Source organism: Entelurus aequoreus, linkage group LG01, assembly GCF_033978785.1.
Source record: "Entelurus aequoreus isolate RoL-2023_Sb linkage group LG01, RoL_Eaeq_v1.1, whole genome shotgun sequence".
In the NCBI taxonomy this organism is placed as follows: Eukaryota; Metazoa; Chordata; class Actinopteri; order Syngnathiformes; family Syngnathidae; genus Entelurus; species Entelurus aequoreus.
In genome coordinates this window covers 37,318,114-37,345,283 of record NC_084731.1, presented here as the reverse complement: position 1 = coordinate 37,345,283, position 27,170 = coordinate 37,318,114, and the positions used below count along the sequence as shown (strand labels likewise).

The window sequence follows — 27,170 nt, the reverse complement described above, 5'->3', positions numbered from 1 at the left end:
CAGACCCGTCTCTCATTGAAAATGTGTGGTGCATTATGAAGCCTAAAATACATACGACAGAGACCCCGGACTGTTGAACAACTTAAGCTGTACATCAAGCAAGAATGGGAAAGAATTCCACCTGAAAAGCTTAAAAAATGTGTCTCCTCAGTTCCCAAACGTTTACTGAGTGTTGTTAAAAGGAAAGGCCATGTAACACAGTGGTAAAAATGCCCCCTGTGCCAACTTTTTTGCAATGTGTTGCTGCCATTAAATTCTAAATGAATGATTATTTGTAACAACAAAAAAATTACGTTACTCAGTTTGAACATTACATATCTTGTCTTTGCAGTCTATTCAATTGAATATAAGTTGAAAATCATTTGCAAATCATTGTATTCTATTTTTATTTACGATTTACACAACGTGCCAACTTCACTGGTTTTGGGTTTTGTAGAAGAGGTACAAGTGTTTAAATATTTAAGGAATATGGTTTGATAATTATATGAACTGGTCAATCCACATCAGTGAAGTTATGGAGAAAAGTAAAAAGGTGTTAAATAGAATGAAGGCTTTGAGAGGTAAAGATTTTGGGGTGATTGACTTGCACTGAAAGCAATAAATATACATTTGATTAGATCTGTAATTGATTAAGGCTGCATCATTTATCAGTCTGCTTCAAAAAACATTACTTGAGAAAATAGACAGGATCCAGTCACATGCATTAAGATTATGTTACAGGTAGAAATGAATGAAAAAGGTTAGAAATGAGAGGAACTCGACTGTCAGCAGTTTATTGGGCACATTCCAGGGAAGGATGGCCAACTCATCAGGTACTAATTAATTACCAAGAAAAAATAAATAAAAAAGATTAAGACTTTCGGATGGATAATAAAACATGTATGTAAAATTCATCTTGAAAATATAGTAAACACACCACAGTGTGTGTACGACATACCAGATGTAGATATATGCAATTAATAAAGAATAGAAGATCGAAACATGTTTTGAGGAAAAGTATTCAGAAGGCCCAAATACATACAGACGCATCAAAACTATAAATAATAAAAGTAGGCATTCAGCAGTTATTCCATTCAGGAATTAGTAGCAATTTACATTGCAGTTAATTGGGTAATGGAAAACAAAGCAGGTAAAGTAGTTGTGTGCTCGGAATGTAGTAGTGCATTAATCAGCATAGCAAACATAACTTCTCAAACAAGGCAGGTTTTAATATATGAAATAGTACAAACAATCTTTAGGTTGAATAAAGCAGAACGTGTGGTGATATTTCTGTGGGTCCCTGCTCACATAGGAGTTGAGGTGAACAAACTAGCACTTAGGTATGCAAAGCAAGCAACAAATACAACTGAAATAAACATGGAGATCAAGCACCGTAAAGCAGAAGTGAAAAGTATAGATAAGATAAGAAAGAACTAAATTTAAAAAATGGCAAGATAGTTGGAATACAACAACAAAAGGTAGGCAGTACAAAGTCCAGAGGAGTGTAGGAGTAATAAGAGGAGGCAATATAAATAGGAGGTAGGAAGATATCATTACAAGAATGAGGTTAGGACAGACATATCTCAATAGTTCAATGAAATTAATAGATAACATGATACAGGTGTGTGATTATTGTCATCAAATAGAGAAAGTAGATCATGTAATAATGCGGTGTGGGAAATTAAAATTAATTAAAAATAAAGTTAATTTTTGATTGATTGATTGAGACTTTTATTAGTAGATTGCACAGTACAGTACAGTACAGTACATATTCCGTACAATTGACCACTAAATGGTAACACCCGAATAAGTTTTTCAACTTGTTTAAGTCGTTAATCAATTCATGGTAGCAGTGAACGATACATTAAGGTTGAATTCAGAACGTGTAGGCAGGGCCGGCCCGTGGCATAGGCCGTATAGGCAAATGCTAAGGGCGCCGTCCATCAGGGGGCGCCACGCCAGTGCCACAAATGTTGGAGGGGAAATAAAAAAAGAAAAAAAAAAAAAAAAAGTTGGTACTATTATTTCTAAATACATAAAATAATCCCACGTTAATTAAAATGCAAAGTAAAGCCTATTTAATAGAAATATTATTTGTTACAACATTACGCCCCCCCTCCCCCGGCACGGTGCGCCCCCTCCCTTCCCGTATCATGACTCTTTTTGGACGTCACCACATAAAAAAATCAACACAAGATGTCAAAACGGCCAAAACTGTCAGGTGCCCAGGGAAGAAAAAAGAGAAAAGAAGAGGAGGAGAAATGAGAAAAAGACAGAGGTAGCAGGTAGGTAACGTTAGCCTACATGAAATTATTTGTCTGTTACAGAATGTGATAGTAACCTGGCTTTTTAGCATTAAGCTAATGTTACATGATTCGGCAATTGCTAATCAATAAATAGCTAGTTCTGTTTTAACGTCGGGTTAATATTGTGGAGGGGGCTAAATTGTTATGGAAAATAATAATGTAACGTTAGGTAATTACAGTACTCCCTGGTGTACAGTAATTTGTAAGTCATTCTAGTTAATGCAATATTAAAAAGCACAAATAGAGAACTCTGTAGGATCCCCTTTTTTTGTAATATAGTTGTTAAAGTCATACTGGTTTGATATCTTGTTTTGTGCAGTGCCTTATTTATATTGTATTTTTAATTATTTTATGCAACTAGTTGACACGTTTTATTTTGTGTTTATGTATGTAAAAAATATTGTATTTCATATATTCATTTTTTATTTTTTGTATTCATTTATTTATCCATATTTTTTTTTATCTTGTTAACTATTCTGATTGTTAATTTGCTTTCTTTAAGTAAAAAAAAGGTCAAAGACAAAGCTATTCGGTTTCTTGTGAGTTCACTGCCGATGTGGGGGGGCGCCACCTAAAATCTTGCCTAGGGCGCCAGATTGGCTAGGGCCGGGCCTGCGTGTAGGGTATAAAAGAATACATTTTTAAGAAAGACAGTGTTAAATACAATAATTTAGAGTAGGGTTCCAGCTTGATTCACACTCCATATCAGTAGGTGGCGGTAATACACACCACCAGGTTGCTTGCCAATCGTCATTTGAAGAGGAGAAGAAGAAGACCGGAAGTATGTCGAAGAAGCGACTAGTTGTCATGGGATACCAAAGTTTAGCGGTTGTCTAGTGGCACGTAGAGGGCTGCTTGTATGTCACCGTATTGCCCGAGGGGAATTTTTACTGCTTTAAATGTAATATGGATAGTTAACTCGGCGGTTTTAGAGGCAAACTTTCTTTTCTACGGAAACGTGAGCGAGCGTGTGATGCTACTTTCAACTACACGATGACAGAAGTCCGCCAAAGTGGATGTCTTCTGGTCAGTGACTGGCAGCGACGCAAAGACAGCAAAGAATATTTCAGCACAATATTACAAAAGAAGAAACGAAAGATTTTTGGTAGGTAGATAAAAACACACACACCCGTGGGATCATTAAGAGTCATTTGTTTAGCGTGTGCTTCGTGAATTACAGAAAAAAATAACACAATAGTACATTTCTAATTATTTTATTTGCATTTCATGTTAGCATTTAAAATAGTTAACAATTAGCACGGCAGTTTAGTGTGACCAGACCAACCAGTATCGTGGCCCCTGATTGGCTCAGCCTGCGGCAGCATTACTATTGATTGATTGATTGATTGAAACTGTTTATTAGTAGATTGCACAGTGAAGTGTATATTCCGTACAATTGACCACTAAATGGTAACACCCGAATACGTTTTTCAACTTGTTTAAGTCGGGGTCTGTTGTGTTCATTCAAGTTAATCTTAAATACTGTCCTTATACTTGAATGCCTATTGGTAATGTGTTCTACTGTCTTACTCAGGCTATTTACGTTGTGCTTTTTGATACCTTGAAGCCACCGTAGTTGGGCTGGGCCTTTTGAGGAAGTTACTGAAATAAAGGAGAGTGCTGTTGTGAAGTTGAGCGAGGCTGTCGTGTCTGTTATTTGAACATAACATTTGGCGAACGAGGATGGCTGACACACCTATATTCTCCCTGCCACCTCCGGACCCGTTTCTACCCCTCCCGGGCGATCCTGTCATTCCCTGGAATCAGTGGAAATCGTCTTTTGAGACGTATCTTTTGGCCACAGGTTTGGACAATGCCACTAGCGCGAGGAAGCGCGCCATTCTCCTACACCTGCTTGGAGCGGAGGGGAACAGAATTTTCAATTCTCTCAGCGGTACGCTGGACACTTATGATGCAGTCATAACAGCTTTGAGCGGACATTTTGTAAAATCACAGAATATCCTACTCCGCCGGTTGGAGTTCAGACGAAGATGTCAGCGCCCGGGTGAGTCTGCCAGGCAGTATGTAGCAGATTTAAGAGCCCTATCACAGAACTGTAATTTCGGCAACCTCACTGATGAACTCATTCGAGACCAGCTCATTGAGAAAACGTCTAATCCCAGAGTGCAGGAGGAGTTGTTACTCAAGGATGCAACTTTGACACTTGATGACGCACTAATAATCGCAATACAAGTGGAATCGGCTACTGAATGTGCGGCCAAAATTGCGGAAAATAAGCCTCATAGGCCTACCCCTGTTATTGAACAGTCAGTGCAACAGCTATCAACCTCAGACCCTGATGCTGCTATACAGGTAGCGCGTCCCCAGCCAACACGTCAACAGAGACGGTGTGGGAATTGTGGCTCCAACCGCCATGCAACAAGGGCCCAGGACTGCCCTGCTAGGGGCCAAACTTGTCGCCGTTGTCAGAAGCCTAACCACTTTGCCAGGTGGTGCCGGTCCGCTCCGGCCGATTACCCTGATGCACAGTCACATGACCCGGCGGTGCCTGTGCGCACTGTAGGCCCCCACTCAGCGACTTTCTCGAGGTGCCCTGTTTACCTGGATGACTGCTGTGTCCCTCTCCTCCTCGACACTGGGGCCAAAGTGTCACTACTGAATGTCGACACCTGCAACCTGCTCTTCCCGAACAGACAGCCTACTACATGCGGTTCCTGCCTCAGTACTCCTCCATTACGGCCCCGCTCAGGATGCTGCTCAGGCAGGAGACACCATGGTCTTGGACTCCCAAGTGCCAGGTTGGTTTCGACGAGTTGAAGCGGCTCCTCACCACGTCTCCGATCCTGGCGCACTTCCAACTGGACAGCCCCACATTCGTGACCTGTGATGCTTCCGCAGTGGCTCTAGGTGCCGTTCTGTCACAGATCCATGATGGCGTAGAGAGACCGGTAGCGTTTGCCTCTCGGGCGCTCAGCCCCACTGAGCAGAAATATTCAGTGGGCGAACGGGAGGCACTCGCCTGTATATGGGCATGTGAGCGTTGGCATCTCTACTTATACGGAAGGTCCTTTACTTTACGGACGGACCACCAGGCCCTGACGACCCTGATGTCTACCTCTGGTGTGGGGCACAGGCCCCTCCGTCTTCACAGATGGTCAGACCGTCTGCAGCAGTATGACTTTCAGCTACAATTCACCCCTGGCAGGAATAACGTGGTGGCAGACTACCTGTCCCGTCCTGCCACCACCCAGGGCCCCGCTGTCTCCCCGGAGGACGAAGAAGACGTGGTCCACCTGGTCCACTCACCATTGAAGGACACTGTCTCCCTTCGTGATTTGGAGACGGCCTCAGCAGCCGAGCCTGTCTTCACCATGCTGCGTGACTACATCAGACACGGTTGGCCTTCCCGTGTCCCACCTGAGCTAGAGCCGTATTCCCGTGTGAAGAACGAACTGTCATGCTGGGGTGAGGCCTGCATCGCCCGGGGACACTGCGCTGTTATCCCAGTAGCCCTCAGAGGGTGTGTCTTACAGATGGCACACCAGGGTCACCTTGGCATAGTCAAAGCCAAGCAAAGGTGCCGTGACACAGTGTGGTGGCCCGCCATCGATCGAGACCTGGAGGGACTCATCCGCTCCTGTGCAGCGTGCCTCACCAGTGGGAAGACTGGGCCACCCGCTTCGCCTCCACTCCAGCCCCTGGACTGGCCAACTAAACCGTGGGACCATCTCCAGCTTGATATCTGTGGTGAGCTGCATAATGTGCCACACCACCAGAGGTTTCTTGTGGTGGTCTACGACCTGCATTCCAAGTGGCCTGAGGTGGCTCCCATGGGAACGGTCACCTCTGCTGCCGTCGTCGCCTTCCTGGACCGCCTGTTTTCCCGTTGGGGTTTACCCCGAGCCATCACCACGGACAACGGTCCTCAGTTCCTGTCCTCGGAGTTCACCGCCTACCTTGCCAGCAAGGGTGTTACTCACATCAGAACCTCCGTCTACCACCCCCAGGCAAACGGGGGGGTGGAAAGGTACAACCAATCACTGAAGAATGGACTGCGTGCTCACATGTCCGAGGGATACTCGCTGGAGGCTGCACTGAATCAGACCCTCCTCCACTACAGGGCGACTGTCCACTCTACAACAGGGGTCTCTCCTGCCAGCCTCATGGTGGGTCGAGAGTTTGTGCTTCCCCTGTCGAGACTCCGCCCACCGATGGCCGCGAGCCCGCGACCATGCTCAGCAGCAGTCAAGTCTCGCGTCAAGGGACAACAAACTTCCATGAAGCAAAGGTTCGATCAGAAGCACAGGGCTAAATGGCCAGCTGTCAGAGTGTCGGACTGGGTCAGAGCGCGCCGGCCCCACCGCGCCAACAAACTGTCAACATTCTGGTCTGCTCCATACCAGGTCAGCCGCCAGCTGGGCCCAGCTTCATTTCAGTTAACCGATGGATCCCGTTGGCACGCTAGCTGCCTGCGCAAGGTACCTGCCCCTCCTCACCAGCCTCATGTCACAGGGGTGGCACCGAACATTCCCGCATTGGGGCCACGCCCTCCGGTGCCCGATCCAGTGGCAGCACCCCTCGCCCAGGCTGTGCCGGTCGCGCAGTGCCCTGCTCCAGCACCGGCCCCACTGCCGGTCCCCCTTGCTCCTGAGCCTCGGCCTGTTAGGGCCCGTGCACGCCCTGAGCGTTTTCAGGACTTTGTGGCCACCTTCCATACTTGAAGTTTTAAGAGAGGAGGGGAAATGTTGTGTTCATTCAAGTTAATCTTAAATACTGTCCTTATACTTGAATGCCTATTGGTAATGTGTTCTACTGTCTTACTCAGGCTATTTACGTTGTGCTTTTTGATACCTTGAAGCCACCGTAGTTGGGCTGGGCCTTTTGAGGAAGTTACTGAAATAAAGGAGAGTGCTGTTGTGAAGTTGAGCGAGGCTGTCGTGTCTGTTATTTGAACATAACAGGGTCCACTTAAATTGATTCATGGTACAGATATACAGGGGCGCCGGAAAGGGGGGGTAAAGGAGACGGATTCTAGGGGCCCATGATGGAGGGGGGCCCAGAGAGGCCCCTAATGATGATGAAATTATAATACAGGGGGCCCAGTAAAGATTCTTTTCATGGGGCCCAAAATCCCTAGCGGCGCCCCTGCAGATATATACTATTTTCATAATACAGTCATCACACAAGATAATCATCAGAGTATATACATTGAATTATTTACATTATTTACAATCCGGGGTGTGGGATATGGGGGCGGGGGTTGGTTAGGTTTGGTTGGTATGCAGTCATCAACAATTGCATCATCAGAGAAATGGACATTGAAACAGTGTAGGACTGACTTGGTAGGATATGCACAGCAAGTAGTGGACATAGAGAGAGAGATCAGAAAGTACAAGAAAGAGTGTCTACATTTGATTATTTACAATCCGAAGAGGTATTATGTGGAAGGGAGGGGAGGGTGTTAGTTTAGGGTTGAAGTTGCCTGGAGGTGTTCTTTTATTGCGGTTTTGAAGGAGGATAGAGATGCCCTTTCTTTTACACCTGTTGGGAGCGCATTCCGCATTGATGTGGCATAGAAAGAAAATTAGTTAAGACCTTTGTTAGTTCGGAATCTGGGTTTAACGTGGTTAGTGGAGCTCCCTCTGGTGTTGTGGTTATGGCGGTCATTTACGTTAAGGAAGTAGTTTGACGTGTACTTTGGTATCAGGGAGGTGTACCGGATTTTATAGACTAGACTCAGTGCAAGTTGTTTTACTCTGTCTTCCACCCTGAGCCAGCCCACTTTGGAGAAGTGGGTAGGAGTGAGGTGTGATCTGGGGTGGAGGTCTAGAAGTAATCTGACTAGCTTGTTCTGGGATGTTTGGAGTCTAGATTTGAGGGTTTTGGAGGTGCTAGGGTACCAGGAGGTGCATGCGTAATCGAAAAAGGGTTGAACGAGAGTTCCCGCTAGAATCTTCATGGTGCTTTTGTTGACCAGAGAGGAGATTCTGTAGAGAAATCTCGTTCGTTGGTTGACCTTTTTGATTACCTTGGTTGCCATTTTATCACAGGAAAGATTAGCCTCTAGAATGGAACCTAGGTAGGTGACCTCATCTTTCCTGGTGATAACAATGTCACCCACTTTTATAGTGAAGTCATTGACTCTCTCAAGGTTGATGTGGGACCCAAATAGGATGGATTCCGTTTTACCCAAGTGTATGGATAGCTTGTTGTCAGCGAGTCAGGTGCAAGTTCTACAGAGTTCAGCACTGTTTTGGAGTATTAGAGCGCAAATGTGACCAAATGGTGTTACTTCATGTCTAAATGGCTCTCATAATGGTAACAACGTATTTAGAAAGGTTATAAAACAGGTTTTATTATGTTCCAACTAGGGCTGCAACTAACGATTAATTTGATAATCGATTAATCTGTCGATTATTACTTCGATTAATCGATTAATAATCGGATAAAAGAGACAAACTACATTTCTATCCTTTCCAGTATTTTATTGAAAAAAACCAGCATACTGGCACCATACTTATTTTGATTATTGTTTCTCAGCTGTTTGTACATGTTGCAGTTTATAAATGGTTCATAAAAAATAAAAAATTGCCTCCGCGCATGCGCTTAGCGTAGATCCAACGAATCGATGACTAAATTAATCGCCAACTATTTTTATAATCGATTTAATCGATTAGTTGTTTCAGCCCTAGTTTCAACTATGAAAATAGTCCTAGGTAGCTGGCCAGTGTTCCAACTGCCAGCTGGCAATTAGCGCCGCTGTACTGTATTGTATGAATATCTCCATATTGTACAGTAATAATGTACCACCAGTTTAATTTAAAACAATTTAAATAAATAGATATGAGTAGGAGGTCCCTGCTCCATCTTAACATCAGTTTGAGGAACCTTGGATTGGGAAATATTGAAGACTTAAATTCTAAAGCAGGGGTCCCCAAACTACGGCCCGCGGGAAGTCCCAGGTTTAAAAAAAAACAAACTAAAAAACTTTTTTTTAAAAATTCCATCCATCCATCCATTTTCTACCGCTTGTCCCGTTCGGGGTCGCGGGGGTGCTGGAGCCTATCTCAGCTGCATTCGGCCGGAAGGCGGGGTACACCCTGGACAAGTCGCCACCTCATCGCAGGGCCAACACAGATCGACACAGCATTCACACTCACACACTAGAGCCAATTTAGATTATTTTTTAAAAATCTGCTCTTCCTAATCCATTTTCTACCGCTTGTTACTCAGTGTCTCCTAGCAGCTCAGGCAAATCATATTGTCTAAAAATGCATTTTCCCATCGATAACGTGACATAATCAGCGGCAAGTGCGCACTCTTCCAGTCAATTAGAGTGTGAGGAATGAAATTATATATATACACACACACACACACACACACACACACACACACACACACACACACACACACACACACACACACACACACACACACACACACACACACACACACACACACACACACACACAGAGCCCAGCCCCTGGCCAAATTGTTTTAATCCAATGCGGCCCCCAAGTCAAAAAAGTTTGGAGACCCCTGTTCTAAAGTATCTTTAAAACAGTTTTGGTTTTTTTGGCTGACAAAGCAAGTTAGTATAATACTTCCAGCCATCCATCCATTTTCTACCGCTTGTCCCTCTCGGGTCACGGTAACAAATGTATTTTGTTAAAAAGGCTAAATGACCAATAGAAAATGAGCTACAAACCAAAAATGTCAATCAGGTTGAACTTTGGACTCCTGGTCTTGGAGGTTAGGGATGTCAGATGAAAAAAAATAAAAGAATATTTGATTAGATAAAAAGGTAGTAGCGATAAATGTGTTGCAGGTCTTCTGGAGTCTCCTCTGATGCCTCCACATGGGTTTGTGGACACGGTGCACTACAAGATCTTCCTGTCGGGCAAGAGTGGTGTTGGTAAAAGTGCTCTTGCAGCCCGCCTAGCTGGTGTGAAAATACCCAGCATGCATTACGAGACCACAGGTAGGATCCTGCACACTTCAAGGCCCTTCGTGCTGTGATCAAAATTTGAGGTTTTGTTGTTCCAAAGGTGTGGAAACGACGCAGGTTTATTGGCCAGTGAAGCTGAGAGAAAGCAGCCGGGTTCTTTTCTTTCGCTTCCAGCTGTGGGACTGTGGAGAGAACGCCTTGCGCCGATTCGATCATCTGCTCCCGGTAAGAAGCGCCGAAATGCCCAAAAATATATTTTCAAAACATCTTTTGTCCTCCCAGTCCTGTAAGGAGCAGTTAGACGCAGTCCTCCTCCTGTTCTCCTTCACAGACAGGATGTCCTTTGACCAGCTGGCCTCTCAAATCCCCAAGTGGGCTCAAACACCTGAAGGCCGCGTGGTGACTTTGGTGGTTGGAACCAAGTATCCTTTTATACGATGTAGTTACGCAAGTTTGACCCTGGAACAGGCGAATCCCCCATCAATCTAAAGATACATTTATTTCCTTCACTGGGATGCTTCTTAGGTTTGATCTTTTTATGCACTGCGACGTCACAGAGAAAGACGTGAGGGACTTTCAGGACACGTGGAAGTTACCGCTGCTACGTACAGGCGGTGAGGCCAAAGACGGGTTGGACGACGTAGCGCCCATCTTGGACTGTCTGGCAGAGAATTTGTGGCGTCAGGATTGTGTCATGCCTGCACCTGCTACAGCTGGGGGACTACTAAATCCCACTTAAGATGTGAAGACTTCAGTCCTGCAGCTCCTTTCAGTTTCACAATTATTGGACTTTTCCCACAAGATGACAGGATTATGGATAACAAACATCACCGCCCACAACCACAAGGGGGCATATTTCTGAGTCACTAGGAAGTATTAATCCAGATTTAATCTGTCATATTTGTACACAATGTGTACAAGTTTGTTGCCATCTGATGATACATCCCCAGGGTCAAAGGTTGTATTTTATTTTTTCCCCCAAAATAGTGCCAACAAAGTTCATATATAAAAAAAAAGGGAATTTTTGTATGTCATACATTCATTTAAATATGACTACACATCTGTTAGTTTTTCTTTACTTCCAGGTGTAAGGTAGAGATTATCTGATGGAAAATTATCAGTATATAAAAAATCATGTTTATTATTTCATGTAACCCCCGTCTTTAAAAAGTAGTTATGCAACGGTTTCAAACTTTGATCAAGGGTCCTAGAGCACACCACGGTTATGTGCTATGAGAAGCAAACGTGAACCTTAAAACTTTTTCCGATGATGCTACAAATATATTTGTACCTTTTATCACCTCATCCTGGTTCCCAAATGTTGGTGCTTGTGTTGAATGCATGAAAGTGAACTTTAACAGCTTTATGATGTCTGATTAATGCATACAGTGCATCCGGAAAGTATTCTCAGCGCTTCACTTTTTCCACTTTGTTTTGTTAGCCTTATTCTTAAATGGAATACATTTATGTCGTCAAAATTCTACACACATTACCCCATGACAACAATATGAGAAGTTTTTAAAAACTTTTTTTTTTCAAATTTACTAAAGCTAAAAAAACTGGAAAAAAATAAATCACATGTACATATATATTTAGCCTTTCCTCAATACTTTGTTGATGCACCTTTGGCAGCAATTACAACCTCATTTCCTTTTGCATACGATGCCACAAGCTTAGCACACCTATCTTTGGGCAGTTTTGCAGCTCCTCTCAAGCTCCCTCAGATTGGATAAGAAGTGTTGGTTTTCATCCAGGATGTCTCCGTACATTGCTGCATTTATCTTAGTCTAGTCAGGGAGGTGACCAATAACCTCATGGTCAATCTGCCAGCTACAGCATTCTTCTGTGGAAATAGAAGAACCTTCCAGAAGGACAACCATCTCTGCAGGCCTGTATGGTAGAGTGGCCAGATGGAAGGCAGTTCTTAGTAAACGTTTGCCAACATGCACCTGAAAGACTCTCAGATCATGAGAAACAACATTCTCTGGTCTGATGAGACAAAGATTGAACTCTTTGGCGTTAATGCCAGGCGTCATGTTTGGAGGAAACCAGGCACCGCTCATCACCAGGCCAATACCATTCATACAGTGAAGCATGGTGGTGGCAGCATCATGCTGTGGGGATGTTTATCAGTGGCAGGAACTGGGAGACTCGTCAGGATGGAGGGAAAGATGAATCCAGAAATGTAAGGAGACATCCCTGATGAAAACCAATACCTCTAATCCAACCTGAGGTGCTGCAAAGCGGAATTGGCAAAACTGTATAAAAGATAGGTGTGCAAATCTTGTATAATCGTATTCAAAAATACTTGAGACTGCAAGTGCCAAAAGGTGCATCAACAAAGTATTGTGCAAAGACTGAATACTAGTGCAGGTTGTTTTTTGTTTTTTTTAATTATGGGATATTGTGTGTAGAATTTTAGGGACACTAATTTATTCCATTTTGGATTAAGGTTGTAACATAAAACGTGGGAAAAGTGAAACACTGAATACTTTCCGGATAAACTGAAAAAAGTGAGCTTTGATGTCCTTATGACATCTGTGTTGAGTGAACAGTAAAGTGTTCATGCTGGGTTTGCTGCTACTAGGTGGAATTATTTTGTATCTTAGGTATATTTTACACAATAATAATTTGATTCAAACAAACCTTTTGAACCATAACAAATTGATTTTCTTAACTTTTAGGACACCTTTTTTATAACTGTACGACTTACATGAAATAAATGTTATCTTTATGAAATATGTAAACATTTATATCCCTACAATAACCCTATGTCACGAGGTGCTGTGGCGCAGATGGTAAAGCAGCAATGCCAGCAACTTGAAGGTTCAAAGTTCAATTCCAGCTTCCACCATCTTAGTCACAGCTGTTGGGTCCTTGGGCAAGACACTTCACTTTTGCTACTGATGGGTTGTGGTTAGCGCCTTGCCTTCCATGACAGCTTCTGCCATCAGTGTGTGAATGTAATCTATAATGTAAAGCGCTTTGGTTATCATTGGCATGGCCAGCAACTTGAGCATTCCAGGTTCAAATCCCACTTCTGCCATCAAGACACTATTTTTTTTTAATTATATAGCGCTTCTGTAGTGACTCAAAGTGCTTTACATAGTGAAACCCAATATCTAAGCTACATTTAAACCAGTGTGGGTGACACTCGGAGCAAGTGGGTAAAGTGTCTTGCCCAAGGACAACGGCAGTGACTAGGATGGTGGAAGCGGAAATCAAAACTAGAACCCTCAAGTTGCTGGCACAGCCACTCTACCAACAAAGCTTTACCGCCCTACTACACCCACCTGCTTCCAGTGCCACCCACACTGGTTTAAATGTTGCTTAAAAAAAGTGTAGATAATGGGTTTAAACTATGTAAAGTCCTTTATAAACATAATCCACAATAGTAAATAGGCATTTTTAACCGTGCCTTGGGCCGAGGTGTAAATTTTTAATAGTTTGGAAACAAGAAAAAAAAAAAAAGCCAAACGTTAAAGTGCTTTATTAAAATGGTAAAAAGATGTGATAAGTGTCTTGAACATGTGAGAATCAGTGACAAGGTGTGCAGAGTGAAAGGGGATAATATAATCTACAATATTTTAAATGTTCATTGCATCGAATGCAGCAGCACCTTCATCCACTGCTCCATGTCTGACCTATAACCCAAAGCAGACGCCGCTTGGACCACTAATGGCAGTTAATCAACCCCCCCATTGTTATCATACCTGCTGTGGGCCACCAGTATCATGGCCGTCGGACGTCCACTTTGTCCCCGTGAAAGACGCAGCACGAAGGAGTTTGGTGGCAAACCCACAGCTTCTGTCTTCAGCAGCACCATGTGCACGTGTGAGGGGAACTCTGCGTGATCCTCCACCAGGAAGTGCTGCTCCCTGCCAAGAAAAAAAATATTTAAAAATGTCCATTATTATTCCTCAGAATTATCATGTGGTACCTTTTGGAGGAGATGATCAAAAGATCATTGAAGAGATGAAGGTGGATGTTGGTGAGCGATGTTCTCGTCTGGCAGCTGCTCTCCACGGTCAGCTGGTTCAGAGGACCCTCGTGCACTAAAAAACGGCCACTTACCACCAGAGGAACCGCCTGAAAGAAAGAAGCTGTTGATGACAAACCAGCAAAATAAGAATATTTAAAAGTCCACAAGAGCCACCTTCAGTTGGCCAAAATCCAGCAGCATCTCCAAGGCGAGCAGCTGCTCGATGAACTTCATTTTTTGGATGCCCTCATCACACTCTTTCACTATCTGTCACAGCAAACCATGATGATGCAACCTTGGTTTTATTTGTATTGAATATTCAAACATTACCTCATGTATGGCCTCCTTTGCTTTCTCAAGATAGAACAAACTCTCCGACTTTTCTTCCGTCAGTTTAATAATACTCTGAAGGGAAACAATGTAAAGATCAAATAAATAAATTAAAAAACGTACATGGTGTTCCCTCAAAAGCTGTTTACATGTCGGAGCTCATACTCCAACAGGCTCCTTCAGCTTCATTCCCACAGTGTTCGATTCAAGAACGCCTTCATTCTGCACTCCATCCAGCTGTATGATCACTCGCCATACAGCAATAGATGATATCTGTCTAATACCTGACACCTTCTATGTTAGCTACCTCTCTTTGTTTATAATGTCTATTTTTTGCTGGATCTACTCTATTTTATGCTGCCCTTTTTTTGCTGCAGCTGTTACATATACTTTAATATTGTACTTGGTAATTGTGATTTGTTATATTATATTTGAATGTATATCAGTATATATAATATACTGTATATACAATATATAAATATTACATATGTTATATTGCTACTACAGTACATTTTTAGTCTACTTTATACCTGCATTACCCTTTCCATCCTTTGTAACTGAGCTACTGTGTGGAACAATTTCCCTTGTGGATCAATAAAGTTTGTCTAAGTCTGAGTGTCACGGAAGATATATGCAGTGCATTAAATAAAACCCAACCTAATCCATAGAGAGAATTTATTGTGTGCTATTTTGCAATTCAACAGAGTGACAGGTGCCAGCGTCACAGATAAAACAAACACTCATTTATTCTAATTTCGGAGCTTGTTTCACCTCTTTTGCCCTGCTTCTTATTTTTGGCGAACAGCACCATGCGCAAATAACCTAAAATTGACTCAGCAGCACCACCTGTTCAATTGCAGATTTTTTTTTAAACCTGCAAATCGTTAGGCGTGAGTAAAACCATTGTGTGTTTAGAGTTTTGCCAGTAACTTCACTCCATAATTACCTGCAGGATGAGTTTTATGCGAGTGATTCTTTGGAAAGGAAGGACGAGGAAAGACTTCAGATTTTGTCTCTGGCAAACCGGATCGTCTTCCAGCTGCTTGAGCGACGCCACAAAGTCCGGGTTGTGCAGCCTGGAGAGGACGAGCAGGAAGTAGAAACATGGACGCCGCTTCAGCGGTGACGAGCGTGGTGACTCACAGCAGATGCTTGACCAGAGCTTCCTGGTACATCATGTTGGTCACGTAAGGCACATAGCGAGTACGGAAGGAGGGGCTGTGATCCAGCACGATGTCCCCTAGCTGGGACATGAAGACACTTTCCCCCAGGCGGATCTCCAGGTCCATGAGGAATCTGCAGGACATAAGACGATAAAGTAACAATGTACACAGGAACAGTGTGGCACTCCTACTTCTCACTGGCCGCCTTCACGTGACGAATGTTGGAGAACAAAGTGTGATGCTCCAGCCGGGACAAGGTGTGTTGGAGGGCCTTGGACGCGCAGAAGTGATCCACGGCCACGCCCAGACTCCTCAGGTAAGACGCCTCAGAGCCAATCAACTCAAACATACACTAAAGCAAAAAATACATTAAGAGAGACTTTTTAAATATGTTAAGACAAAGAAAAAATATTTCTTTGCTCGGAGGTGGAGATTACTAGCATGTAATTACGCCCCCTGGTGGCAATGAAAGCATCACACCTCTTGAAGCCGGACCTGTCCAGGAGTCAGGAGGCCCAGCAGACCCGCAGCCTTCACTTCCTCCAAGTCCCGCCACAGCGTGCATGCCGACACTCGGATCACGTGACCATCGGGAGGCGGAGGAGTCCGCTCAGGTGAGCTCGGCTGAAGGTTCAGACGGGACTGAAGACCCTGCAGGTACTGAGGGGCGATCAGCTCAGTCAGTGACCGTTTGTTGTTTAGTCTCTGGAGGTCCTCTTTGACATCCTGCAGACAGTAGTCCTGATAGAGGGGACCTAAAAAGTACATTAATTCTACGTTAGATGCCATAACTCAAATAAGTACCACAATAATCACCTTTAACCCCTCAGGAAAATTACATGGCTGCGGTTTATGTAAAAATAAATCAATATGTAGTTTATTTTATAGTACTCGTACATGTATTTTTTTTTATACATTTAGAATTAGCCAACAAAAAAACCTAAACATTTATGTTTTTACATAAGTATTTGTAGGCATTTTTTTAAATACATAAAGTCTTTAAACTAACACTTGAAAACAAAAAACGAATTTGTGCATTTTTCCCATAATTACAGTACTGCTTTACGAAAAAGAAAGATTTTGTCTCTGCATTTAACTTTACAAAATATACGACCCTGAATATATGAAGTTTTTCCCCCTCTAGACCTGTACATTCTTTGATTTAAAAAAGCAAAACTTTAAAACACGGTTTTCAATATTGGTGAAAAAAGTGGTCGATTGCAATACCGTATAAAACTTTTTTTTTTGGCTAATGGCACAGTGGAAGAGGGGTTAGTGCATGTGCCTCACAATACGAAGGTCCTGAGTAGTCCTCAATTCAATCCTGGGATCTTTCTGTGTAGAGTTTGCATGTTCTCCCCGTGACTGCGTGGGTTCCCTCCGGGTACTCCGGCTTCCTCCCACCTCCAAAAACATGCACCTGGGGATAGGTTGATTGGCAACACTAAATTGGCCCTAGTGTATGAATGTTGTCTGTCTCTGTGTTGGCCCTGTGATGAGGTGGCGACTTGTCCAGGGTGTACACCGCCTTCCGCCCATGTGCAGCTGAGATAGGCTCCAGCACCCCCGCAACTCCGAAAGGGACAAGCGGTAGAAAATGGATGGATGGACAGTTTTAATATATCTTCATTGTAGCAGATTCAAACTAGCATTGTTAACTGCTAAATAACCAACTTTTATCTTTCAATCACCATCAGCAGCTTCTCCATATTTCATGAATAAAATGTTTATATATTATTGTAAGCGTGTTTGGCTGGCATTAGACGCATTCTGCTTCAGTAGGTTGCAAACAAGCAGTGCTGTACATTCCAACTGCTTCACCAAGCTACACACGGTCATGTTTTTGATGATTTATTTCTTTAATTCAATGAATAGCATCCACTTTTTAGCACTGTCCTTCACACACTTTCTTCAATGCTTGGAAAAACAGTTATAGCCATCGCTGGCTATAAGCTAATGCTAGCGAGCAAAACCACAGGATGTTTTATTTGCTCGTACGGGGTTTACTGTGACATTTTCTACGCCAACTAGTGGGAGGAGGCCCATAACCTGAATTTGTTTGGGACCGAAAGTAAAAAAATTTGCAAAAACAAAACTGGGGCACTTGTATCCTGTGGTACTAAAGTACTTCAAATAAGCCATTTTGGCACTCATTCTTGGTCAGTATGGTTTGATCATTGGTACTTTCGTTTAATTAATGGAATTTGAAAAACAGAATTGTTTATTCGAATTTCATTTCCAAATGTAACAAATTTAATTGAAAAATAAAGCATTCTTTTTCCAGGGTCAAAGAACAAAAATAAAATCTTTGACTAAAAGTTTTAACACTACTTTGTCCCTACAAGGTCGGTCCGTGTACCTTCCGTTCATTCGGTTTCCAATTCTGAAACGCAAATCAAAAAATAAAATTAGGTCAGTTTTTCGATTTTTTTCCTTATGGCAATTTTAAAACTAAAAGGGTTTGATTTTCATTAAAATGTTGCCATAAAATTTGATTTTGTGCTGTTTTCCTTTAATGGTTTTACATTTTTCCAGATAAAAAACAACAAAAATCGAAAAAAATGTTTATCCTAAATGCAAAAATGCGTTGTTATCTATGTCAGTGTTTTTCAACCTTTTTTGAGCCGAGGCACATTTTTTTCATTGAAAAAATCCAAAGGCACACCACCAGCAGAAATCATTAAAATATGAAACTCGATATGGCAATAAAATGTCGTCAGATATGACTTTAAAGCATAACTAAGCATGCAACACTATAGCTCTTGTCTCAAAGTAGGTGTACTGTCACATCACACCCTGACTTATTTGGACTTTTTTGCTGTTTTCCTGTGTGTCGTGTTTTACTTCTTGTCTTGCGCTCCTATTTTGGTGGCTTTTCCTGTTTTGTCGGTATTTTCCTGTAGCAGTTTCGTGTCTTTGAGCGCTATTCCCCGCACCTGCTTTGTTTTAGCAAACAAGACTACCGGTATTTCAGTTGTTTTTATCCTTCTTTGTGGGAACATTGTTGATCGTCATGTCATGTACGGATGTACTTTGTGGACGCCTTCTCTGCTCCACACGCTGCAAGTCTTTGCTGTCGTCCAGCATTGTGTTTTTCTTCACTTTGTCGCCAGTTCAGTTGAAGTTTCGTTCTGCATAGCCTTCCCTAAGCTTCAATGCCTTTTTTCCCCCAGGGGCACTCACCTTTTGTTTATTTTTAAGTTTAAGCATTAGATACCTTTTTACCTGCACGCTGCCTCCCGCTGTCATCTGCATATTGTGATCACGACAAAGCAATTAGTTACCTGCTGCCACCTACTGATATGGAAGAGTATTACATGGTTACTCTGCCGAGCTCAAGACAGCACCGACACTGTATATCCGGCCTTGTCATTACTGACTTTAAGGAAAAGGCCATTTACTGCAAGGACGCCGTCAAGGAGGCATTGGATAGCATGCCCCCATTTCTACTTGAGCAGCCACAGCCCTCGTTAGACAACACATCATTTGCAGACTATAAATTACTGGTTTGCAAAAAATATTTTTTACCCCAAATAGGTGAAATTAGATAATCTTCCACGGCACACCAGACTGTATCTCACGGCACAGTGGTTGAAAAACACTGATCTATGTGATGACAAATTGAACCGGAAGCAGTATTTTAGCTTTTGTTTAAAAAATAATTGTGATTAAATACATTTTGTTTCAGAAATGAAAATAGAAAAAAATGGTCCGGAATTTATTTAAAATTTGCACTTAAGAATTTGAAATAGAATGAACGAAAGATACATAGACCAAAGTCTTGTCAAATAGCAACTTCCGGTTCCAGCATATGAAAACACCTGCTTTTGGTCTGGGTTTTTTTACGTTTCTGCTGACTGGTGGTTTTCTTTTTTGTTATATGAAATCTAACTGGAATATCCAACCGGTTTTCAGACCTAGTTACTGCGTTTTGACACTGGGAAATAATTTTGTTCTTCAACTTGTTACTTTTTGTACTCCAAGGTTTTGATTTTCAATCTTCCTGCATGACAATAAAATTAAATGACCAAAACAATCAACACAATAAAACATGTCTTGTTTTATTGTGTACTCTTATAGCGAGGTGCCACAGTATTGTATTGCCAAAGGTGGCGCGTCCATTGACTAGTGGACGCCTCATAAATGTAGTCGCGGGAGAGTTAGCATGCTGTGGGTCTGTGTTTTAAGTAGGTAGTTGCTAAGCAAAGTTGTAAAATAAACGCTTACCTAAAAGAGATTCCCAGTCTCCTTGTTTTAACCGTATGGCATACTGTTGTAATGTTGATGTGCCATTTTTGATCAGGCAGCACGGTGACCACCGCTAGGGTAACAGGCGGGGTCCTCGGCAACTGGGCCAGTGCATTGTTAAGAGCAGTAGAGCTAACAGCTGTGCATAATGTATCTGTGTGCCGGGCTTCAATAAAGTTCAAGTTGAGCACAATAAAGAGTAACACATACTTTGCAACAAAATGCGGCATAATGTGTCGATATTCTTGAACCCATGCAGTCCGCAAAAATGTAATAACCTGGCACTTTGCACCTACTAGTTTAAGGTCACCATAAGCACGCAGATCAAATGGGATCTAGTCAGGGGCGGCACTAAGGGGGGACCCCCAGAGGTCAGAGCGCAGACTTAGGGGAGTCAGGATCCTCACCCAGCTTTGACTTGGGGAGGACAAGCATCCTACTACTGCCTGGAGAAGCTCAGATCATATACGGTTATGATGATAATCACAAATGCTGGACGTACATGGACTTGTAGATAGCCCCAGTCAGGACAAGTCATTGTACAAAAAAAACTTTACAAGACTGACTTTAGTTTATATTGCCACTCACAATTCACTTTGTGAGGACCAAACTCACAAAAGTGGATCAATGATTTTGTCTCCAAGTGTATTCTGGGTAAAATCCAGTCATCAGTCACTTGTCAAGCTACGTGAGCCTTTTACTATAAAGTTAACATGAGTGGCAGTTTATATAAACATGAAAATGTAGCAGCAACGCACAAAAAAACAGAAACAAGAACAAATGTAGCGGTGGTGTACTTTCATAAGCGGTGTTGAGTTTTTGCTGCTGCTCCGAGTGGGGCGTGAACCCTGGTCGTCAGCATGAAAGGTGAGGGTGCTGACTACCAAGCTAAACGCACGTGTATTTCACATGATGGCACAGAATTTAAAAGGCCCGCCCTGACTCTGATTAGTTCCGCCAATGGATCTAGTAAGAGTATATTTATGATTTTGACGGTATTATGAAATGTGTTGGTTATCTTTTAGAACTTGCATGGAGCGATGAAACGCCTACATTGTGTGTCCATGGCATCATGCCGTGCACCGGCCCACCTCTTCCAATGGTACCAAAGGAGGGGGCTTGTGTAGTGACAAAAGTAGTCGGACTATGTGGTCACTCAAGTGAACTTACAGATGTGAATGTACTTTGACTTGAAGGACACAACCGCCACTTCCTCCTCTTCTGGATCTTGAGGCCTGCACGCCATCACAAAGAAGGTTGTTTACTGAAGGCAGAGATCACACCTTTCGTGACGTCTTACTCTTCTCTGGTTTCCTGATCCGTCAGCAGAGATGAGAGGCGCTCATGTCCCGGAACTGAGAACTTCGGCACCCTACACATTTTCCCAAAACTCCATAACTTCATTTCAGCCACCGATCTGATGGCTGATGAAATATCTACAGGACTACAGGAGAACACGTCTGAAGTAAAACATGGAAAATTGCAATGTAGTTTTCTCACCTGTCATCCTTGCTGCGGTCAGCAGGGTCACGTCCTGGTTTATCTCCTAGAAGAGGGTCTTCAAAGTAGGCAATGAGCTCAGTGATCGTGTCTGCGCTGCAGCCTTCATGCGTGCTGTCAAACTGAGCCATGGTCTTCATCTTCAGAAGCTTCATCTTGGCCCTCATTAAAAGCTGCTGCCAGGAGGCAATCACACAACGCACGACAGCTGCTGAGGTCGCTTGGCTACTAAGAAAAGGAGAAAAAACCCACAAGCTACAAAAAACACCACAATGCATTTACCCAACTGGAAAGAAACACAATAAAACTGTAATTCCACACACAGTACAGAATATACAAATACTAATTCAGCTTTATTTGCTCTTTCAAATCTGATACAAGATTAAAAGTATATTGCAAGACAAATCAAATAAAGTGATGTCATATTCTCACCGACTAAATGAAAACGAAATGAGCACCCAGTCGTGAAGATTGGACGTACACGTCCAATGTATAACCTTCAAAAATGAAATTGTAAATTTGCTTATATTTTTAATGTATAGATGACCATGTAATGATTGCTTTGATTATTGAGGAGAGCAGAAAGTAAAATTTTCTGTTTTATCAAGAGAATTTATTGATACAGACACTACATATTTAAGGAAAGGGTATTATATATTTAATGCTTGAACAATAACTGACATGTTCAGCATTGAACAATGTAGAAAAAAACAATGCGATCTATGGTAGAAAAGACCTTCAAACCACTGAGTTGGGTGCTCATCAACATGCAATAGTCAAGTAAAGTAGCATCAGTACTTGAGACAGCATCTTCCTGTTGTGGAGGGACGAGACATCTGGATTTGGAGGGACGAGACATCTGGATTAGAACCAAAGTTCAAATGAGACAGACGTTAGCGGCTCTGAGTCTAGGTGGGCACGGTGATGCTGCGGGCCAGGAGCGCCAGCAGTGCCAGCTCCACGATCCCGTGTGCCCGCTCCAGAGCCTCTGCAGCATCGTGGGCAGAAAACCCTGCAGCCTGGATTCTCTGGATGTGTTCCATTGGAAATTGTTCTCTAAAGGGAGCTGAAGGTGCGGGCTGAGCGAGAGGGGTTGCAGCGGCGGAGGAGCAGGAGGAGGTGCTGGAGACCTGAGGGCCGAGATGGGAGTCAGAGGCTCCTCCTTCTGCAGCCTCGCTCCCCTGCTGCCCCTCAGGGGGTTTTCTGAAGTCCCCAACAGAATCGGGAGGACTCATCGACTCAGGATGATAAATGCTGAGATCACTGGTTTCATCTTGGCCTGCGCAGCCTTCTGGAGGCTCCAGGGGTCCCTCAACAGAGTCTGCTCCTTCTCCATCCCACACAAGACACCCTGAAGGTCCTTCACATGCAGCAGTAGCGGGTTTGGCTTTAGCATCGCTTGCTTCTGCTTCAGGCGTCCCTTTCTGCAGGTCCTCCAGATGTGGCGGTAGCTGGGAGGTGGTGTTGGAGAGCAGCAGTTCGTGGAGCTCCATGAGGGCGGCGGCCAGGGAGGGGATGCTGTCAGCGCTGGAGCAGCGCTCGCCCTCAGTCTGGTCCCTACAAGAGCTACTCACACTGTGGGGGGGTTCCATTTCTACAGATTGGTTGGGATCAGTTGGACATGTTTCTGGCGCTTTAGAAGGGCTGGGCCCAGTCACCTCCTGCTCCATGGGCACCTGCTCTGCATGGAGGGAGTTGTCCTCTACCTTGGTAGATTCTCCAGGGACAGCACCACCATCTGGACACTGAAGAGCTTCTGCTGATTGACTGGGTCCAACTGTGACGCTGTTACTGGGGACCTGCTGTGGCGTAGAACTATCACCCTCCTGGCGGCCGTCTTGGTCCTGGCACTGTCCTGGCTCTAAGGTCTTATCAAGAGGAACCATGGCAGACTGTGACAAATCCAAGGTTTGGTTCTGCTGGCCCGGGGCAGGTCTGATGGAGGGATGAGTGGTTGATGAGGACATTTGGTCTGAGATTGTGGGAAGTGACGATGACTGCGGCTGTGGTGAGGTAGTCTGTCCATCTGCAGTGTCTTTTTGGAAGAGAATACATTTGTCATAAATACTTAGTTGGGAGCGTTGCTTAGGACAACCTTAATGTATCAATACAGTGGAACACGTCATCTTCTACGTTCAAAACTGCCGTCTTGCATCAAATTGAATAAGAGATGTCAATAAATATGACAAGGCTTCAGTTCGCCAACAACCAAAGAATAATTTACCTTTTCTTTGGCTGTTTGGCAACACTTATTTCAAAAGGCAAACCGCCATCTTAGATGAAGTGCACATTCATAAAACATAGCATTTACGTCAGCAGTTGTTAACTTCTTTTTACACTTGTGTGGCGAATAAGATTGATAAAAAAAGTTAAACGGTTAAAAAAAAGTTTGAATTGCCTGTGCGGTAATTAAAGGTTTACAGATGGTGACAATGGATTTTCTAAGAACAAACGTCCAGACTCAGAGATTCCACTGTAGATTGTAAATGCTCACACATTGACTGAAGTTACTTGCTTGAACTTGTCTTTTTCCCACAACAATAAGCATAAGATGCATAGAAAAAAACAAATCAATTAACATATCTTGCAACTTAGATTAAATGATAATAACTAAGAAAAGCAATGGATTTAGCACGGACAATGGCTGACTTGAAGTACCTGATTGTTTGGACCTCTCCAGCTGTCTCCATTTGCATCAGTGCTGCTCTGCTTTGAGGTTAACACACAGCACACGTCATGCAGAAGGACGGAGAGAGTTAGCAGTCACGCACACACAACATGCAGCAAAAAATAAATAAATAAATCACACTTTGGACTTTTATTTTGTAAGCCTGATCTACTGTACCACAGGACTATACACATGAACTAAACTACAACTTGTATTATATACTTAGTCATGTCTAATAATGCATCACGTAGAAGAACAATGAATTCCATGCCGTACAAACAGAATCAAAATCCACATGTATAAAAACACTGCACACACGGACTCCATTTCTGCTCGAGCGGTCTTTGTGTCTCTACATGTGCCACGTTCCTCCTTTTGGCACTTAGGAGCAGACATTGAATGCACAGCAATTCCCTTCCTTTTTGATTGGTCACTTTAAATGTTGACATGTTGTGTTTTTAGATTAGAGTCTTTAGACGAAAAAAGCCAATATTATTGTATTTTGTCATTTAATAAACATGTTTTACACTACGATCTATTAAATGATGACATTACCATTTATTATGATGTCATGTGAACAACATGCCAAAAATCTTTAACAACAACATTTAACGGGGACGGCTTGGCGAAGTTGGTACAGTGGCCGTGCCAGCAATCGGAGGGATGCTGGTTACTGGGGTTCAATCCCCACCTTCTACCATCCTAGTCACGTCCATTGTGTCCTTGGGCAAGACACTTCACCCTTGCTCCTGATGGGTGCTGGTTAGCGCTTTGCATGGCAGCTCCCGCCATCAGTGTGTGAATGTGTGTGTGAATGGGTGAATGTGGAAATACTGTCAAAGCGCTTTGAGTACCTTGAAGGTAGAAAAGCGCTATACAAGTATAACCCATTCATAATTTATTTATTTATTAACAACTTGATGTCATTAAATATTATTTTGACTGACAAAATGTTTTTCTGAATAAATGCTCCCCAGGTATTTGCAATGTTTGTATTATATATACATACTTTACATAATTTAGATGAGGAAAACGAGAGAAAGATTCTGACTGGCTCAGAGGCGAGCAGTAAGTAGCTCCAGTTCATGTCTGCTGCTTGGCTCTACAGCGTTTTCTTTCACCGCAGCAGGGAACAGCTAGTACACGCAGGACCGACAAGCAGTGACTTAAGTTTGTGGTCAAAAGCTTGAACTAATGTACTCCTCATTTTCAAGAGTTGAATGTTCAATTATAGTCAGAGAAATGTTGCATGTTTTCCTTTAACCACATTTTCACTCAGTCATTTCCATTATACAGGTGAAACTCATAAAAATAGAATATCGTGCAAAAGTCAATTCATGTCAGCAATTCAACTTCAAATGTGAAATTAATATGTCATATTAACTCATGACATGCAAAGTGGGATATGTCAAGCCTTTATTATAATTTTGATGATCATGGCTTTTGGGAAGACCCTACATTTTCTGAGCTTTTCATAAACTGTAAGCCATAATCATCAAAATTATATCAAAACAATACTCAAAATATCATGTGTTGCATGTTATGTATGATAGTTTCGCCTTGTAAATCTAAACAAACCATCTTAATATTTTGAGTTTCACCAGTATATTTTGTAGGGAGATGATAAAAGATTCTTAAACGTTTTGAAAATATTACTAAATGTTACATTCTTGTGTAATTTTCACATGTTTTATTTTGTTAAATTCTACAGAAGAATACCGAAAATTCTAGACTATATTCCGCTACTTTTTTCCTACACATTGAACCCTTATTAAACGGTGCGGCTAATTTATGGATTTTTCTTTGCTGACGGCCGAATACACTACTCGTATGGATTCTTTATTCATCACTCCAAGCAACGTTTGTAAGTTTTACAGTATAAATAAAATTGTTTGTTTTTACAAAACCGTCCCGTGTGTGGTGTTTGTAGGAGTGTTTTCATGCATATTTGTACGTGTTATCGTAATGTAATAATGCTAGCGCCGTTTGCATTAGCTAATACGCTAACACGTTTACGAGTGTTCGTGTTCGTATTATTAACTTACAATGGCATTCTTTTTGTATTGTTTCAGTTTCACAAATTCCTCAGTAAACTCACCAAGATGTCACCAAAGCGTTATTTAATATGTTTAGCTGATTGAATGATGATAACTTCTGTTTAGTTTGATCATACTTTATACTACCATGTTACAGACACCGTTTGGAAACAATTAAGTTATGTAAAATAATAATTTACAGAATATTTATGTGTAAACAACTTATTTTGAAACGTATATATCTGCGGCTTATAGTCTGGTGCGGCTAATATACGGATAAAAAATGTTCCTAAAAATTTGTGGATGCGGCTTATATAGCCGTGAGCTACATAGTCCGGAAAATACGGTATTTATATATTAAATTTATTTTAAAAAGTTTTTTTTTTTTATGCTATATGTTCCTCTTAAAACCTCACTATGGCTTTGTAAGGTCAATTTACCTCTAAACCAAACAAAATTGATGCTAATCAACTAAGGCTGAAACGACGCGTCGACGTAGTCGACGTCATCGGTTACGTAAATACGTCGACGCCGTTTTTGTGCGTCGACGCGTCGCATAATGACGTCACACTACCGTCATGGCGAAGCGCAAAGCAGACGATCAAAGACGATGCGAGCGGTGCGAGCGAGGGGGGAAAAGCATGCCAAAAGTGGTCAAAAGTGTGGGAGTATTTCAATAAACGGCCTAATAATGTTGTTGTATGCACACTGTGTCGAGCGGAAATGGCCTATCATAGCAGCACAACGGCTATGAACGAACATTTGAAAAGAAAACCATCAACTAGTCAATCGTCCGTGCGAGCATACGTTGTCATCATTACACAAAAACATGAATGTGTCATTTGTATCTGCTAGGGGTGTAACGGTACGTGTTTTGTATTGAACCGTTTCGGTACGGGGCTTTCGGTTCGGTACGGGGGTGTACCGAACGAGTTTTCTAAGCTAAAGCTAAAGTCTTAACAAGCTGCTTTGCTCCGTCTGCCTCTGTCTCAGCATGCAGCATTGTCCCACCCACACAACCATCTGATTGGTACACACGAAGCATTATC

At 42.6% G+C, this 27,170-nt stretch overlaps 3 protein-coding genes across 7 annotated transcripts in view; 1 reads left to right on the top strand and 2 right to left on the bottom strand.

The window, feature by feature from the left end:
• Positions 1-2,009: 2,009 nt before the first annotated feature.
• Positions 2,010-15,052, top strand: cplane2 (ciliogenesis and planar polarity effector 2). 2 transcript variants are annotated; one of them, XM_062049461.1, is made up of 5 exons: positions 2,010-2,264; positions 10,075-10,227; positions 10,295-10,419; positions 10,477-10,616; positions 10,720-15,052. In XM_062049461.1, the coding sequence occupies exons 2-5, from the start codon at positions 10,095-10,097 to the stop codon at positions 10,931-10,933; spliced, it is 612 nt and encodes a 203-aa protein (XP_061905445.1). In that variant the 5' UTR covers positions 2,010-2,264; positions 10,075-10,094; the 3' UTR covers positions 10,934-15,052. The 2 variants fall into 2 exon arrangements, with proteins under 2 accessions (XP_061905445.1, XP_061905439.1); XM_062049455.1 differs by lacking the exon at positions 2,010-2,264 and adding an exon at positions 3,050-3,390 and having other exon boundaries at positions 10,720-15,049.
• On the bottom strand, positions 13,670-21,587 carry si:ch73-15b2.5 (rho guanine nucleotide exchange factor 19). Of its 2 annotated transcripts, none has more exons than XM_062049407.1 (12): positions 21,418-21,587; positions 21,218-21,361; positions 21,088-21,152; positions 16,150-16,424; positions 15,861-16,021; positions 15,650-15,802; positions 15,453-15,582; positions 14,507-14,581; positions 14,351-14,443; positions 14,135-14,283; positions 13,908-14,072; positions 13,670-13,838 (listed from the first exon to the last, which is right to left on the bottom strand). In XM_062049407.1, exons 1-12 carry the CDS (start codon positions 21,582-21,584, stop codon positions 13,790-13,792), a joined length of 1,626 nt encoding a protein of 541 aa, XP_061905391.1. In that variant the 5' UTR covers positions 21,585-21,587; the 3' UTR covers positions 13,670-13,789. The 2 variants fall into 2 exon arrangements, with proteins under 2 accessions (XP_061905391.1, XP_061905397.1); XM_062049413.1 differs by having other exon boundaries at positions 21,218-21,377; positions 21,418-21,564.
• A 1,756-nt stretch (positions 21,588-23,343) lies between these two features.
• Positions 23,344-27,170, bottom strand: part of ddi2 (DNA-damage inducible protein 2) — a 28,611-nt gene continuing 24,784 nt past the window's right edge. For 2 of the 3 annotated variants that reach the window (XM_062049429.1, XM_062049420.1), the window contains 2 exons: positions 24,076-24,126; positions 23,344-23,452 (listed from right to left, as the gene is read on the bottom strand). In XM_062049429.1, the coding sequence (XP_061905413.1) occupies positions 24,113-24,126 (14 nt within the window). In that variant the 3' untranslated portion in view covers positions 23,344-23,452; positions 24,076-24,112. The remainder of the gene's footprint in view (positions 23,453-24,075; positions 24,127-27,170) is intronic. The other variant, XM_062049435.1, reaches the window with a different exon arrangement.

Bases quoted from the DNA above. Each gene is read 5' to 3' on its own strand.
- si:ch73-15b2.5 (XM_062049407.1), bottom strand. From the start codon at position 21,584: ATGAGGGCCAAGATGAAGCTTCTGAAGATGAAGACCATGGCTCAGTTT. The intron at 16,425-21,087 runs GTAAGTTCACTT...TGTACTTTTTAG, and splicing joins GTCAAAGTACATTCACATCT to GTCCCCTCTATCAGGACTAC. The intron at 14,444-14,506 runs GTAATGTTTGAA...TTGCTGTGACAG, and splicing joins CAAAGGAGGCCATACATGAG to ATAGTGAAAGAGTGTGATGA.
- cplane2 (XM_062049455.1), top strand. From the start codon at position 3,279: ATGACAGAAGTCCGCCAAAGTGGATGTCTTCTGGTCAGTGACTGGCAG. The intron at 3,391-10,074 runs GTAGGTAGATAA...AATGTGTTGCAG, and splicing joins GAAGAAACGAAAGATTTTTG to GTCTTCTGGAGTCTCCTCTG. The intron at 10,420-10,476 runs GTAAGAAGCGCC...TTGTCCTCCCAG, and splicing joins GATTCGATCATCTGCTCCCG to TCCTGTAAGGAGCAGTTAGA.